Genomic DNA, 15,568 nt, shown 5'->3' with positions numbered 1-15,568 from the left:
TTAGAACTAATCTCAGTTTTTCCAGCAACAGTGCTGTTTGTGCTGCTGTAATCTGGCTAACATTTGTGTCTGGTCCTTTGAGACAACTTAATTTCTTCTGGATTAGTTTTTATTAGTTTACTTGTCAAGTCAGATTGGTACTAATCTCGCCATCCTGACTACCAAAGTAAGGGATGAGAACCATTTGTTGTGGCAAAAGGAAGCAGTGTATGCAGCTGTACCATAAGTGCCTTAAGAGAGAGCAAAACCGAGCTTTACTTGCAGCAGGTGCTGATCAGTAAATCTTTGATGCTATAGATACTGATGTATCTTAATGTTAAGTTCCTAATTCTGATGCTGTTGAAAACATCCTGTGATCTTAAGGCATGTATTTTAAAGTTGTTGTTTCTCTGTGTTTCTAGATGGTATTTGTATCCCTGGGAGCACCAAGGAGAGAACGTAAAGGTGAAGGTGTTCAGCTTCCAGCATCTTGCCTACCTCCTCCTCAAAAGGATAACATTCCAATGCTTCTACTCTTGCAAGAGCCTCATCTTACTACCCTTTTTGATCTGTTAGAGATGCTAGCCTCCTTTAAACCTCCTTCTGGAGAAGTATCTATGGAAGATACTGAGGTAATTTAGAGCAATTTTATTAGAATAGTTACATTTAAGTCTTAGTTAAGTGGATCTGATTTTCATATCAAGCATATTTCTTATGTCCCGTATGCAGTTGTCATATATAGTTGTTGTATTTTGGTGTATACGCAATTTCATGTGTTAAGCTCATTGTTATGATTTTTCATATTTTTCCTAATACTGTTTTGCTGTCATTTAAAGTGTCCTGTATACTGGAGAAGCTCTAAAAATAATTCTCAAGATCAAATATTGATTATTAAAGTAGTTTCTGTGACTAAAAATGGAAATTGACTTGAAGGAAGTTTAGTAAATTTTTGTTACAAAACCTGAAGTTTTATTGTCTTGCATGCCATCATTAGCTTGTGTCAAGTTAAGTAACCATTAGTGTATTTTAACTGGTAGTCAATTTTAAAATTTTATTTATGTTCAAATATTTCACAATATGTGGCATGCTATAAAGATAATGCAACTTAATTTTTTGCTGGTTCTAGTGAGATTTCAACCACTGTGGTCTGTTAATGAATTTACATTAGATAGAAAACAGATAACTTCTTAATTAAGAAAAAAAATACTTTTTTGGACTTTGTAATTTTAGTAAGGTTATGTTCACAAATAATTTCACAGTAAGAATAGTTGTTCTGTGTGGTTTTTTTTCAGAGTGCAAAATGTGAAGAACTCCATCTCCATGCAGAAAACTTATCCAGACGCGTTTGGGAACTGTTAATGCTCCTACCAACATGCCCTAATATGTTGCAGGCATTCCAGAATATTTCAGATGAACAGGTAAACAACAAGTGCTTGTTTTATATGTTTGTCTTTATAGTACTGGAGTATTTTAGTGTTTAGTGTTTTAGCTGAATTTTCCCCGGAGTAAGTATGCAAAGTACATTCAGGCACAAGTAAAACTAATGAACAGACCTAATTGTTACTCTGAAATAAAATTAGACAGATGTTGGTTTATTTCACAAGGTTTGTTTTTGATTTCTTAAAAAAAAAAAAAAAGAATAGTGAATACGAGTTGTCACACTCTTTTTGTTTGAACTGAAATAGTTTTTCATCTGCTGCCTAGTGTGTTTAAAATGTTTCAAATCTGCTGTTGATTTAAACATCATGACTGTTGTGATAATAATCCTTGGCCTGTTCTACAAGTTTAAAACATGGCTGCTTAGCAAGTGTCTTTCTTGCCCACTAGATGAAGAGTTTGCCTGTATTAAAGCTCTTGAAGTCATATATTACTGTTCTTAGGTATTACAGTTCTTTATAGACACTCACATGGAAATTTTGGCAGAATTTATAATTCAGCCCAATAACGTTTGGTTCTTGTACTTCAAAATTGCGTACATTTTTAATAATCTTGCAGGTTTACTTAAATTTCACTGCCACATTCTTGTTATCATTAATCATGTGTAGAAATATGCTTTAAATTGTAGAATTTCAAATAGTAGATGAAATTAAAAACCAAAGAACTAGTCGTTCACTTGAAAAACCCATTCATTGCATTTCTTACATCAGCATTATATGTAACTGTGTTATTTCTTGCCTTTATTTTCTAAGGGTAATGATGGCTTTAGCTGGAAGGATCTTTTGCGAATAAAAAGTGCCCATAAACTTCTGTATGCCTTGGAAATTATTGAAGCTCTGGGAAAGCCCAACAGAAGAATAAGACGTGAATCTACGGTAATATATTTTCTTGCACAAAATACACTTTGGTTCAGAGAGAAAAATGTATATCGAGGAGTCATTTTATGGTATTTTGAATCTTGAACTGTTTTTGTAGTGACTTGTTACTTGTTTGTCTTTAGGGAAGCTATAGTGATCTTTACCCAGACTCGGATGATTCGAGTGAGGATCAAATAGAAAATAGTAAAAACACGTGGAGCTGCAAGGTTTGATTTTTCTACACTGTTCTGTGGTGATAAATAATGTAGTTTTTTGAAGAGATGTACAATGAAAACCCACTTGAAACATTATCTTAGAGTTCCTTACTTGAAATTTAAGTATAATGTTTTAAAGTTTTTCTGTATTATCGGGCCTGTCAATTTGTCATAATTGAGTGTATGGGTTTCTTTTGTTTTGCTGATTATTTGTTTAGATTTTTCTATTTTATTCATAAAGCTTTGATTGGTATCTAACTGAAGTTGGTGATATTTCTGTATTTGATTTTTCTCACGTTGGTGCCATAATGTTCTTACAGTTTGTTGCTGCTGGAGGGCTCCAACAATTACTAGAAATTTTTAATTCTGGAATCCTGGAGCCTAAAGAACGGGAGTCGTGGACTGTGGTAGGTGATTATTCACCCTTTTTCTTCAGAATAAGATATCTGTCATTTGTAAGACTTCCGTTAATGTCAGTCTCTGTTATATTTACTTTTCTGTAATAAGTTAAAATTTATATGAAATTTCCTATGAAATAGGAAATAAGCATAGACAATAGTGCAATAGACATACATATAAAATTCACAGCAGTTAACAAATTCTGTGAAGACTTTGATGTATTGCTCTAGAATTGTTTCAGTATTAGAAACAGGAACAAATTGTCATTGTGTCTTCTTTAAAAGCAAAAGATTGTATGATGGCTTTTGTTGGTCTGTCCAGAAAGAACACACATCACTGTGAAAATAACAGATTCTGCAACAAAGTGCCAAATACAGATTCCTGAACTTAGATCTTGTTCACTTATACGTGTACATGCTAGACAGCTGAGATGTACTCCGTGTATTCCTGTGAAACTGTGCTCTTTTTTTGTTAATTTTACTTTCACGATTCACTCTTTCCTAGTGGAGCTGACAGTGTGCTGTTTGGCCACAGCTGCACAGCAGAAAGCCATGTAAACTGATCTCGAGTTACTAAACAGAATGGTGGTTTTCATCTCTATCAAGTGATGTTACAGTGCAAAATGGCATTTTGAAATAGCATCCATTGTCTGTTTGTGATGAAATGTATTCTACTGGAAAGCACTTCTGTATGCCATACCCTGTGGTGTAGTTGAATGCAATGAGTTATTTCCTCCATGTTATTTCAAAGATAGAATAACAAAATGTCTTGAATGCACTTGTTGATAGGACTAGATCGTGAAAAAGTTCTCATTGTAAGAAGTTTTTATTTTTTTTTAATACCTTTCTTCTTTAGTGTCTATTCCTGTGAGGTTTTGCCAGTTAAAGTTCTAGCTTTTTATCCTTTATAGCTCACTTAAGTTCTTCATTTCTAATTCTGCAGTAGGAATAAAATTATTGGTAAAATACTGAAAAAAGGAAAATTCATTTTCTTATTCACAGTGGCAGCTGGACTGCCTTGCTTGCTTGCTGAAGCTGATATGCCAGTTTGCAGTCGATCCTTCAGATCTGGATTTAGCTTACCATGATGTTTTTGCCTGGTCTGGTGTAGCAGAGAGTCACAGGAAAAGAACATGGCCTGGCAAATCAAGGAAGACTGCAAGTGACCATGTGAAGGGCCTTCATATACCTCGCTTAACAGAGGTAAGGGATACATATTGTGGCCATTCTGTGAACTTCAGATGACTTCCTTGTTTTGTGAAGCTTTTGATTTTCGTAATAAAATAACGTAGTGGAAAAGTTACTAATGCTTATCTATATCCTACATACTGTTCTCCTCTAAAATGTAGTCGTTTAATTTTATCTGTTTTAAACCTGCCAATTTTAAAAGCTGGAACCAAAAGGCTTTTTGATGATTGGTGAGTATGTGAAATGAGAATTTCAGAATTCCAGTGCTGTATCCCCGTTTCTTAGATTTTATTTTCAAAATTAATGGCTCCTATTTTCATGGTAACCTTTCATACATGCCATCCTTATCCTCAGCAAATGCATTTCAGATTCCTTTAGTGCAAGCGAAGTGTAGAGTGCAGCTGCTGTTAACTGATTGCTCTTGGGCTCAGGACCAGCTATGGTTGCAAGACGAGAGTAGACTGAACTTGGAGCTGTAGCCTAACTTCCCATTTGTCATTGTTACACATGGAAAGACCCTAATTCTATAGAGCTGAAATAATTTTGACAAAATAGATACCTAAATTGCCAAAGCTGCTATTATACATGGAAATGATTAAATGTATTAGCTCTTTTTTGGAATTGGACATGTGTATTAGTGCTGTTACCAGTATCTAAAACTAGGTTTAAATTTGTAATTGTCATTGATGGATATTTTTGATTGCAGAAGTTCTGCTGTCTAAATACATTAAAAGTCTTCCTAAGACTTTCTTTTCAGACTGAGATTTGAAAATTCTCTGTAGCCTGTCAGAAGCACTCTAAAGATTAATAATTTAAATGGATGTGTAGTCAGTAAAATGTGTTGATGTAAGAGAAATTTACGCATCCAACTTTACTCCTGACGCTGTTTCCTTAAGCCTAAGATTTTCAAAAGGAAGTTACTGTGATTTAAATAACTACACTGTGTTTTTACCAAAAGGATTGAATAAACAATTTTTCTACTCAGTTATGTTGCCTCTCTGAGTTAAAGAATGAAAGTTTAGCATCTGGACATACTCAGTGAAACCCAAGATTTTAGATCTGCTTTAATAAAGAATAGAATATAACTGTGGAGATGTTATAATTTCTCTTGCTGTTCCTCCCTCTCTGCAGGTGTTTTTTTTTTTTTTTTTTTTTTAGATTCACACTGTATAATTTAAGAACAGATCAAAAAGCTTGTTGTTATATTAACTGTTCTTTTCTTTTGACTTCAATTTTTAAAGGTGTTTCTTGTACTTGTCCAGGGAACCAGTTTGATTCAGCGACTTATGTCAGTTGCTTATACGTATGACAACTTGGCACCCAGGTACAATATCTTCATTAGTTTCATAACAAAAATAAAGAGTGTGAACATTTTCCTTGATTGTGTTAAATGGAACGATTAGCTTTTCCAGTTGTAGTTCCAGTTGAAACCTGTATCAGCAATTTAAGTCTGTAGGTATTAATTTTCTTTTCTTAGTCACTTGTTTAGATAGTTCATCTTCACTTAAGAGCAGTGGAGAGAACTCTCAATGGTCATCAGCAATAGAACAATCACTGAACTAAACAAATTTCCAAAAATAATTAAAAAAAGACACCCACTGGTCAAGTAATTAATCTACCACAGAATTCCTTGTTTAACCAGTTGTTCTCCAGGGTGTGTGACATGGAGCTACAAAATATGTACAGGATGCTGTCGTAAATTCTAAAGCCAAAATTGCGTCTTTGTTCTGTCTGTAGCAGTTAGCGTTCTCAATTCCAAGGGATTATAAAGGAGATACTAAAAGGAGTTCACTTTTAAGCTGCTTGTTCACTTGCTGGCTTTGATTTATTTTTCCCATCCTGATGACGTTAGCTTATTACTGTTGAAATTCCTGTTGTTTTTTCAATGAGTGTAGATGCATAGAATGCGAAATTTTACCTTCAGAATATATATAGTTCCTAGTGATTCTTGCCTTTTGTCCTGAACAAAGAAATCTCTGTAAGACTGTATAGTGGCAGAGTTGGACTAATGCTGAGGAGATCAGTTCTTTGACACTTTCAGTGCAGAATTACTTACATGACTCCAAATAGCATATAAGGTGTTTTACCATATTTTTAAAAGATGAATAAGGATGTTTAGGCATGGCTGTACACCTGGCTGAAAATGCTCTAAGTTTAACCTCTAGCTGGGCTAAAAGAGTCGTTTTAAGTACACACAAGATGTTTTCCATTTCATAACCTTTTCCTGCAATTTTTAAAAATATGAGTAAATATAAGCATTTAAATTTGTCTAAAGTTCAAGAAGATTTGTTCAAAGTGTGGTTCCCCAAGGTAAACACTGGCTTTCTTCTGTGAAGGTCTGTTCCTGGTTCTGTTTTATATCCTTTCTTTCTTGGATGAAGGGGTTGTGGTTATTTTTTTTCTTGTAGTCAGTAAAGGTTTAAGGGGGTGATTTGGAGATCCTGATAGCTTTATTATTATTGTTAATTTTGAATACTGCAAGAAATTAATCTTTTTAGGATTAAAGTATTAATTTTTTTCATGGGTACTTAAAGTAACAACAGTGTTTCTCCTAAGTGCTTACATGTCTAAGTATGCTATGGTCTGTGATGGAGTTCAAATGGCTTTGTCTTCTTCCTGTCCAGGGTGTTGAAAGCTCAGTCCGATCACAGATCAAGACATGAAGGTCAGTGCTGCAAAGCTGATGTATGTTATGAACTACTAATAATGAAAATATAATGAAGATCAACAGATTGTTGGATATATTCCACTGTTAGTGTGCTGTAAAATTGTGTTCCTTGGAATCATGAGGGCAGTTACAATCTGAGTTAGAAAACAGAAGTCCAAGAAAGCTCGCATGTCTTTCCTTCTCTAGAAGTTGTTTATAGGCATGAAATTTTGTATGGTAGTTATATCTTCATCTTAAGAATGGTGGTTTTTAATGGGAAAATAATCTGTATTCTTCTCATCCAAAGAGCAGAATATATGTAGTGCCATAATACAGTCACCAAAAGTCATCTTCATTCTGGTTTACAGAAATCATTTGAGCCCAGAATTCCTTAAAGCTGCCCTATCTAACCTTCTTGTGGAGGATTCCCAGAAAAGGTCTAAATGGCCTGTGCTAGATTAGGTCTGTATTTGAGTAATCATACAAAATACTGAGTCACTGTGCATAAATATAGGTAGATCCTCCTAGGCTTATACATTGCCTTTGATGTTTTCACTTCGTTCTGTTCTACAGATAGATGTTTATGTCATGAGCCTGAATTGTCAGTAAATGCTATGTGATATCATGTACTAAAATCTTTGAGTTCAGGGAAATGTTCATGTTAAGACCTGATGCAGCCCCTCAGCAAAGTACCAGCTCATCACTACTTAAGAAGTAGAGATGCAGGAAGGGGTCATGCCCCAGACTGGTAATACTTAATCTAATTTAACTGTGCTAAGTAGTACAATGATTAATCTTCAGCAGGCATATTGATAAAATTCTGAGCTGAGATAGCATCTTATATGCCAATAAGGATTTAGCCTTATATGTTAATATGATTGAGGTAAATGTCATATGTGCTGGTTCTATGCAACTCTTCCACATAAAAAGTTTATTCTGTTGCAGTATGATTTACTCTCATCTGATTTTCTCTTAGTTACGCATTATTCAATGTGGCTCTTGGTGAGCTGGGCTCACTGCTGTTCCTCGGTGAAATCGAGTCTGGCAGACAGCGATTACTTGCAAGACTGGCTAAAGAAACTTACCCTTCTTATTCCAGAGGTATGTTAAAGAAGGGATTATTGCATTACTAATTAGTGCATTATATAGGTTGAGCTTCCATTAAATTCAAAACATGTTGTTTCCCGCTGAAGGTAAGCAGACACTGACTCAGTTAGAGTTACGTGCAATCCTGTTTAAGAGGTAATCATTTGTGATTCAATACAGTGTTAGATGGCACATTTGTGGCTGATTGCAAACCAGTTTTTAAACTCCCATCTTTGTCCTTGGCGTCTGTTTGAAGTTAATTCTTCTGTTGCGATTCATCAAAAATTTCTGGGTGATGCCCTCTAACATGGATTAATCTAAATATACTTCTGTCATTACGGTTTTTTTTCAGCTATACTCTTTATCACAAAATAAAGTGAATGGGAGTTGATGTAAAAATGTTTGTCATCAACGAATCTTTGTCTAACCTCAAGTAATTTTCTCAGATGTTAGACTAACTTGAAAATTGCATAATGATATGCATAATAGAAACATTCTGTATTTACTCATGATTGCTTAAAGTTTCAATGTAGACATGACGAAGTGATTTATTATCTTTTATTTTATTACTCAACCATAGGAAAAAATCTTAAATACTCTCACCATTTAAAAACCCTGGTAAGAAGTGAGTGCAAGCTTCCAAAGCTGGATTAAAGATAGCCTATGGTTTTTTTATTTTTCATAAGTAAGAAGGAAAGAAATAAAAAAATATTTTTCAGTGAAATTAAACTAACCTTATAGTTTGGTATGAGTTACATTGGTTACAGTATCACACAAATGTTCGTACCTTGCCCAGGTGTGGCATTACCTATTTCAGGAGCTGGCCATAATCTTTCCTATAAAAAAATACATCAATCAGGAACCAAAGGGCACAGACAAATTGGCTTTTTTATTGTAAGGATATCTTTCGTGTAGATGTTTTTAGGAAGACATTCTGTCTTGATAACCTGATGGGTATTATGAGAGAAACTTAATTATAAAATTATGAGTCTAAAAGAAACAAGCTTCTAAATAATGCATGTAATCATTTCATTTATTTATTTTTCACAAAGACTGCTGTTCGTCACGAGTCATGCAATGGTTTGTACAAGTTATCTCTTTCTGGTCTCGATGGAGGAGACTCAATTAATCGGTCCTTTCTGCTGCTGGCTGCATCAACGTTATTAAAATTTCTTCCTGATGCTCAAGCTCTGAAACCTATCCAGGTGAGAATGTTAAGGAATTACGAGATTTTATCAAAGATGTATTTAAACTTACATTTGTTAATATAAAAGGAGAAAAATGGTAGAACATACTGTTATTATCTCTGACACACTGTTTCACATACAATAAGAGCATAAGAACCAAAGGTCTTAGTATATCAGAAACTTAACAGGTTACATAGTTAAAACTGTGATGCTGTAGTAATTTAGACCTTGCTTGTGCTTGGAGAAAAGTAGAACAGCACTTTGAAGATGCTTTTGTTCTAGAATTTTGTCATCCACATAAGATACCATTAGGAAATAACAGTTGTATTTTCATTTTGTGCTCTACCTTCCTTTAAAACATAGCTAAATCCATAAACAAACCAGTACATAGTTGTATATTTGTATAGGTGCCCTTTGTTATTGCTGCTAAGTGTTATTGTTCTTCCATTAATTGCTGCTGTTTTTCTGTTGTGGTAATACTGTTCTCTCGGCTCCACTAAATAGAAGAAACTATGGATGGTTCTAAAGCTATTTCAGGAAGAACTCTGAGTGTTAATCTGTGCAGATTCATAGTTGAAATAATCTTCATGATTCTGCCTAAAGTCAATTAGGCATTGCGTGGGAACTGTTAGGTTGCAGCCTGAAGCAGTGATTGAGCACCTTGTGAGGGGGTGTAGCCAGCCCTGGGAGCACAGGTGCAAGCAGTTCACCTGTGCTGGGGACTGGATGGTGGAGCCAGGCTCCACTCCTCTCTAACCTCATTTAAGGGCTGGCAGCTGCAAGGGAGGCATCTCTACTTGGAGATTGCCTCTTTTGAAGTATTTGGTGAGCCCTGATCCTTGGGAAGGAGTAAGCAATTACCTCTTTATTATCAGATTGTGATCTCTATCTTTCTTGGGTGATCCAGAACTGGTTTAAAGCAGCTATATCTGCTGCTGACTATCCTTACAGGCACGCTTATCAAGGAAGGCTCTGCTCGCTTCATCTGGTGTAAAATGGAAGGAGAGCACTTCTATAGAATAGCTTGGATTGGAAGGGACCTTAAAAACCATCTAGGTCTTCCATTGTGGACTGGTTGCCACCCACTAGATCAGGCTGCCCAGGACCCTATCCAGCCTGGCCTTGACTGCCTCAGGGGATGGGGCATGCACTACTTCTCTGGGCAATGTGTTCCAGTCCCTCACCGCCCTCTGAGTAAAAAAATTTCCTCCTAATATCTGACCTAAACCTCCCCTTTTTCAGTTTAGAAGCATCCCTGCTTGTCCTGTTGCTATCAGACCATGTAAAAAGTTGGTCTCCCTCCTGTTTATAAGCTCCCTTCAAATACTGGAAGGCCGCAGTGAGGTATCCCCAGAGCCCTCTTTTCTCCAAGCTAAATAACCCTCAACCTTTCTTCACAGGGAAGGTGTTCCAACTTTCTGATCATCTTTGTGGCCTTCCTCTGGACTTGCTCCAGTGCTTCCATGTCTTTCTCGTGCTGGGAGACCCAGGCCTGGATGCAGTAATCTGAGTGGAGGGGAACAGTCACCTCCCTTGCCTTGCTGGCCAACCGTCTTTTGATGCTGCACAGCATATAGTTGGCCTTTTGGGCTGTAAGTGCACACTGCTGGCTCGTGTTCAAGTTTTCTTCCACCAGGTCTCCTAACTCTTTTTCTGCAGAGCTGCTCGCAAGGAGTTCTTCACTCAATCTGTATGTGTATCTGGGATTGCCTTGGCCTGGGTGCAACACCTTGCACTTGGCCTTGTTGAATCTCATTAGGTTCTCGTGGGTCCACTCCTCAAGCCCGTTCAGGTCCCTTTGGATAGCATTCCTTCCTTCCTTCATATCAACTCAGCTTACTGTCATCAACAAACTTGTCAAGAGTGCACTTGTTCCCACTGTCTTAAGTCATTGACATAGATGTTAAAGAGGTCCTGAGGCTTTCCCCTGGCAGACACCACTTGTGATCAGCCTCCACCTGGACGTAGATCCATTGACCACAATGCTCTGGCTGCCCCCATCCAACCAATTCTTTATCCACCAAATAGTCCTGCCTTCGAATCCATCTCTCTCCAATTTAGAGATAAGGATGTGGTGCACGTGAAAGGCCTTGCACAAGTCTGGGGTGATGACATCAGTTGCTCTTCCTTTGTCTGCTTTGTCTACCGATGCCATCACTCCATCATAGAAGGCCACCAGATTGGTCAGGCATAAACCTGCCCTTGATGAAGCCATGGTGGCTGTCTTGGATCAGCTACTTGTCTCACATGTCTTAATATGGATTCCAGGAAGATCTGTTCCATGATCTTGCCATATACAAACATAAGGCTCACCATCTTATAGTCCCCCAGAACTTCCTTTCTCCTTCTATTAAAACTTGAAAAATGAAGTTTTCGGTATTCCAGTCAGCAGGAACTTCATCTGACAGCCATGAGTTTTTGAATATGTTGGTGAATGACTTGGTAACCGCATCAGCCAGTTCCTTTAGGTCTCTGTGATGCATGTCATCAGACCTCATAGGCTTGGTCACATTCAGTCTCATCAGGTGGTCTTGAACATGCTTCTTCTTGATGTGGGAGATGTTTTGGTCTCCCAACTCCTGCCTAGATGCTTAAGGACTTGAGAGTCAGGGGAAGGCTGAATGCCAGTGAAGACTGAGGCAAAGAACTTGTTCAGTATCTCGGCCTTCTCCATGTCCATCGTTGCCATTTTTCTTTTCTAATTTATCAGAGGATGTCGTCTCTCCTTGGCATTATATGGCTGTGAAATGTGAGGACAAAGTTAATACTATTCTAATTTCTTCTTAACATTTTGACAGATCATAGTGACAGTCTTTGAAGAATGATGTTAAGTATTTCAGAGGAAAAGCTAAATGTGCACTGTTACTGTTATAAAATACAATGTTCTTCTACAGGTTTGTAGAAACAAATATTCTTGGAATAGTTAGTGCATTTACTGCACTGCTTTAGTATGGTTATTATAACAGTTGTTAATACAGTCTAAAAATGCTATTCCTTTTCACAGATTGAGGATTATGAAGAAGAACCAGTGCTACGACCAGGTTGTAAGGAATATTTTTGGCTGCTTTGCAAACTGATTGATAACATACATGTCAAAGATGCAAGTCAGGTAGGTTTTGCTTTGCAGTCAAGAATGTTTGCTTTTTTAATTTGGGTATTTAGATTACTTTTACATGAGTGTTAGAGGTTTTTACTGGAGATATGGTGAACTGTGAGGAACAGCTCTTGGATCATTCCCTTCACTACTTTCTGATGTATATTTAGCAGCCCTTGTCCAAAGGGAGCTACAAGGTACGTGCATTGCAGAGTTGAGAAGAGGGGACTGGGTATAATACACAAGGAGGGTGAACTATGTGAAGTTGAGACATAGTGAATATGATAATTATTTAGGAGAGATTGGTTGTTGATAATTTCAGTGCAGTCTGAAGAGGCAGAAATATGAGAGAAAAAAATTCAGTTAACAGCCAGTTAGCAAAGGTCAGGAAAATTATTCACATCTTTTGAAATATCTCACGAGGGTGGAAGTTAACTTCTTAGGCACCTTTTGCAACTGTTTTTGCTAGCTGCGGATACTGCATAAATCTCTAATTTATTCTCAGTGCTCTGGCTGTATTCTGGGAAGGAAAGGAAGATAAAGCCTTAATTCTACTTTCTGCAGGGTAGAAAAAAAAATCTTGCCTTCCTTTAACGCTTCTTCATCCAACCAGAGGCAAAAATTTTGGCCCTTCTGGCTTTCTTCCACTCAGTTTCCTTCCATTTCCATTTTAGTAATTTAATCTCTTAGCTAAACTGCAGTTCTGCATACCTCTCCTGCTTTTTGCTCAAGCAAGAAATGATAATTGGTCTTTTGAAACTTCAAATGACAAAATGTGCATCCCTGTGAGAAAGAACAAGCATTTCTTTTTAAAATAGTACTGTTCAGCGTTTTTTTTTCCCAGTATGATAGAATGGATGATATGGAATTGAAAGAATAATTTCAACTCTACCTCATTGATTTTAAAAATGATTGTATCACGTTTCTAAAAATGTATTAAAATGTTGTTACAAAAGCATTTAGAAGATGAGTTTGAGTTTTCATTGTTCCTGATACTCTGTGTGCATTTAACACATTTTTATCCAAAAGCATAATCGTAGTTTCAGGCTGGGCTTACAAGTTGTAATTCTTAAAGTACGTAATTCTTTTCCATTTAAATTCCATTTTGTTTATTTTTAATCAGACCACGCTGCTTGATCTAGATGCACTAGCAAGACATCTTGCTGACTGCATTAGGAGGTATGGCTTGGTAGCAGTAATTTCTTTTATAAATTGCATTATATGTATTGTTAGTGAAACAAACGGAGTTTTAACATTTCTTTTATATTTGTATGTGTATAGCAGAGAAATCCTTGACCATCAAGATGGCAATATAGAAGATGATGGACTGACAGGACTGCTTCGTCTTGCTACAAGTGTTATTAAGCACAAGCCACCCTTTAAATTTTCTCGTGAAGGGCAGGTAAGAAAAGAACAGTGACAAACTGAAGACTTGAAGATAGTGTCACCATACTGTACTTTCTTCGTGTCACCTTTTTTCCCTCTATCTTGGTTGCTGGGCTCTGTAGTTGAAGGTGTCATATTTCTAGCCTTGGGATGGTTGATGAGAATATACGTACCTCTCATTCCTTTAATATAAGTAGTACATGCAGTCTCTTCCCTTTGTAAATACATTTAATTTCAGGATAGAGTTCTTATCTTAGTGATTTTCTTTATTAACTAGCTTAAAAATCTGTAACAGCTGCTTCTAAACTGTTCTGGGGATAGTTCTGATCTAAAAATGGTTTTGAAGCTCTGTACTTAGTAGCAAACACCTGTTACAAGAATGTTATGTTCTACTTGTCAGTGTAAGGTGGGAGAGTGGTTAGGCAGTGGAAGCTGTTAAACAGCTCCTGCTTTGTATTGTCGGGCCACGCTGTTGTTGAAAAGATAAATTGTTGTCTGAGTATTGAAGTAACTTTGCCAAGTCCCTTAGATAAGCAGCTAGTTGCCCATAAGGCCTGCTGTAAAAGCTGGCTTCAACTGACGTGTTTTTCTGTAGGCTATACGGAGCTTGTGATAAGCCCTTTAGTGAGCTTCCACCAGGAAAATAGTCCCCTGTACCAATTATGTTGTGTATGTCTTGTCTGTTTACTCTTATATCATAAAATGATTCTGAAAGTACTATTACTGTCTGGAAGTTTTTAAAAGTTTTAAAAGACTACTATGCAGTGCTCTCAGAATTAGTGTATTCCAAATATGGAGAGGTTACAAATGAAAATAGAGCAGTAATTCAGTTCATAGAGTGCAATGTGGGGGATTATGTAGAAATTAAATAGAAGAGGTGAGCAAAGATTAGATTTATGTGGATTGGGCATACGAAGAGTGTGAGAAGAATACAGAATGGAGGCCTAAGTAGGGAGGAGTATGCTGTACAGAATCCTAAAAGACATTGCTTGTGTGTACTGTATCATAGGGAGGCCAGAAATGTGTTTTTAAGAACGGATGAGTGTCAGCAGCACAACACACACAACAAGCTTATCTAAAACAATTTGGCTTTGCCAAGACACAGGAACCAATTAGATTGTCTAAGGCTAAGTCATGATCTAATATTACTTTTTCAATGCTATATACAGTGAAGCACAGTTACATAACTGCGCATTATAAAGCTCATTGTCTGATAGTTATTTCACTGAGCTAATGTAGAACGAGTGAAGAGTTTTGTATTGTGTTCCACGCAATGGAACAGGACTGTGAAACCCCTGCTTCCCTCTGAGCAACAGCTGGTTGTAAAAAAAAAAAAAAAAAAAAAAAAAAAAAAAAAAAAAGAAGAAATCAAGGAAAACACATTATACTGGGAAAGTACAGTTTAGGCTAACCCAGAGGATTCTGATGCTCTGCATGTGCCATTTTTTCCCTTCAGATTACTTTGGAAGATTTTGTTGTGGTGTTTGGTTTTTTTGTTTTTTTTTTAAGTGATTGAGAGATATTGTCTATGGAGGTCACATTTTGTGACAGGAATAGATGCTCATTCCACCTTTTTGGTTTTTTTTTTTTGTAGATAATCACTTACTCTTACCTTACCTATCACTTATACACTTACCTTATTCTACACTAAGTGGACAAAACAAAACAGTTTTAACACAAGCTATCCAGCACATCTTCACTAGAAAGGGATATATTGAGGCTATTCTGATGGTAAAGAGATACCTTTCTAGTACAATTAGGTTTTTATGTTTATCCTCTTCCCTGCTCCAGCATGTCAGAACTTACTCAGGTAGTGCAAATACAATATTAAGAGGGAAAATGAGGAAAAGATCGATGCTGATCTCTGAAGTGACTTCTTCTCTAGTATGTGAGACTACATTTTAAGGTGACTGGTGTGTTAGGACATCCGTTTGAAAAAGGCTGCGGCACAGCATTAGGATAATGTAGCTGACAGCACAGTCCAAAACTCTGTTCTTGGTGCAACTGGTCTGCTGATGAGCTGTAGCTGTCTGCACCTGGCAAATATTATTAGGATTAGAAAGGAATCAGACTGCTGGCCCGTGAGCACTTAAG

The 15,568-nt window shown here is 36.8% G+C and overlaps 1 protein-coding gene across 9 annotated transcripts in view; it reads left to right on the top strand.

Annotated features, from left to right (window-relative positions):
* USP34 (ubiquitin specific peptidase 34) overlaps window positions 1–15,568 on the top strand; it is a 135,820-nt gene that overhangs the window by 76,717 nt on the left and 43,535 nt on the right. For 8 of the 9 annotated variants that reach the window (XM_021393029.1, XM_021393025.1, XM_021393030.1 and 5 more), the window contains 13 exons: window positions 402–611; window positions 1,272–1,397; window positions 2,169–2,291; window positions 2,417–2,500; window positions 2,809–2,895; window positions 3,889–4,089; window positions 5,316–5,398; window positions 6,699–6,739; window positions 7,698–7,822; window positions 8,860–9,012; window positions 11,999–12,103; window positions 13,212–13,267; window positions 13,370–13,490. In XM_021393029.1, coding sequence (XP_021248704.1) covers window positions 402–611; window positions 1,272–1,397; window positions 2,169–2,291; window positions 2,417–2,500; window positions 2,809–2,895; window positions 3,889–4,089; window positions 5,316–5,398; window positions 6,699–6,739; window positions 7,698–7,822; window positions 8,860–9,012; window positions 11,999–12,103; window positions 13,212–13,267; window positions 13,370–13,490 — 1,515 coding nt within the window. The remainder of the gene's footprint in view (window positions 1–401; window positions 612–1,271; window positions 1,398–2,168; window positions 2,292–2,416; window positions 2,501–2,808; window positions 2,896–3,888; window positions 4,090–5,315; window positions 5,399–6,698; window positions 6,740–7,697; window positions 7,823–8,859; window positions 9,013–11,998; window positions 12,104–13,211; window positions 13,268–13,369; window positions 13,491–15,568) is intronic. The other variant, XM_021393026.1, reaches the window with a different exon arrangement.

The sequence above is a fragment of the Numida meleagris genome, chromosome 3, assembly GCF_002078875.1.
Source record: "Numida meleagris isolate 19003 breed g44 Domestic line chromosome 3, NumMel1.0, whole genome shotgun sequence".
Taxonomy (NCBI): Eukaryota; Metazoa; Chordata; class Aves; order Galliformes; family Numididae; genus Numida; species Numida meleagris.
This window is presented reverse-complemented; position numbering and strand designations above follow the sequence as displayed.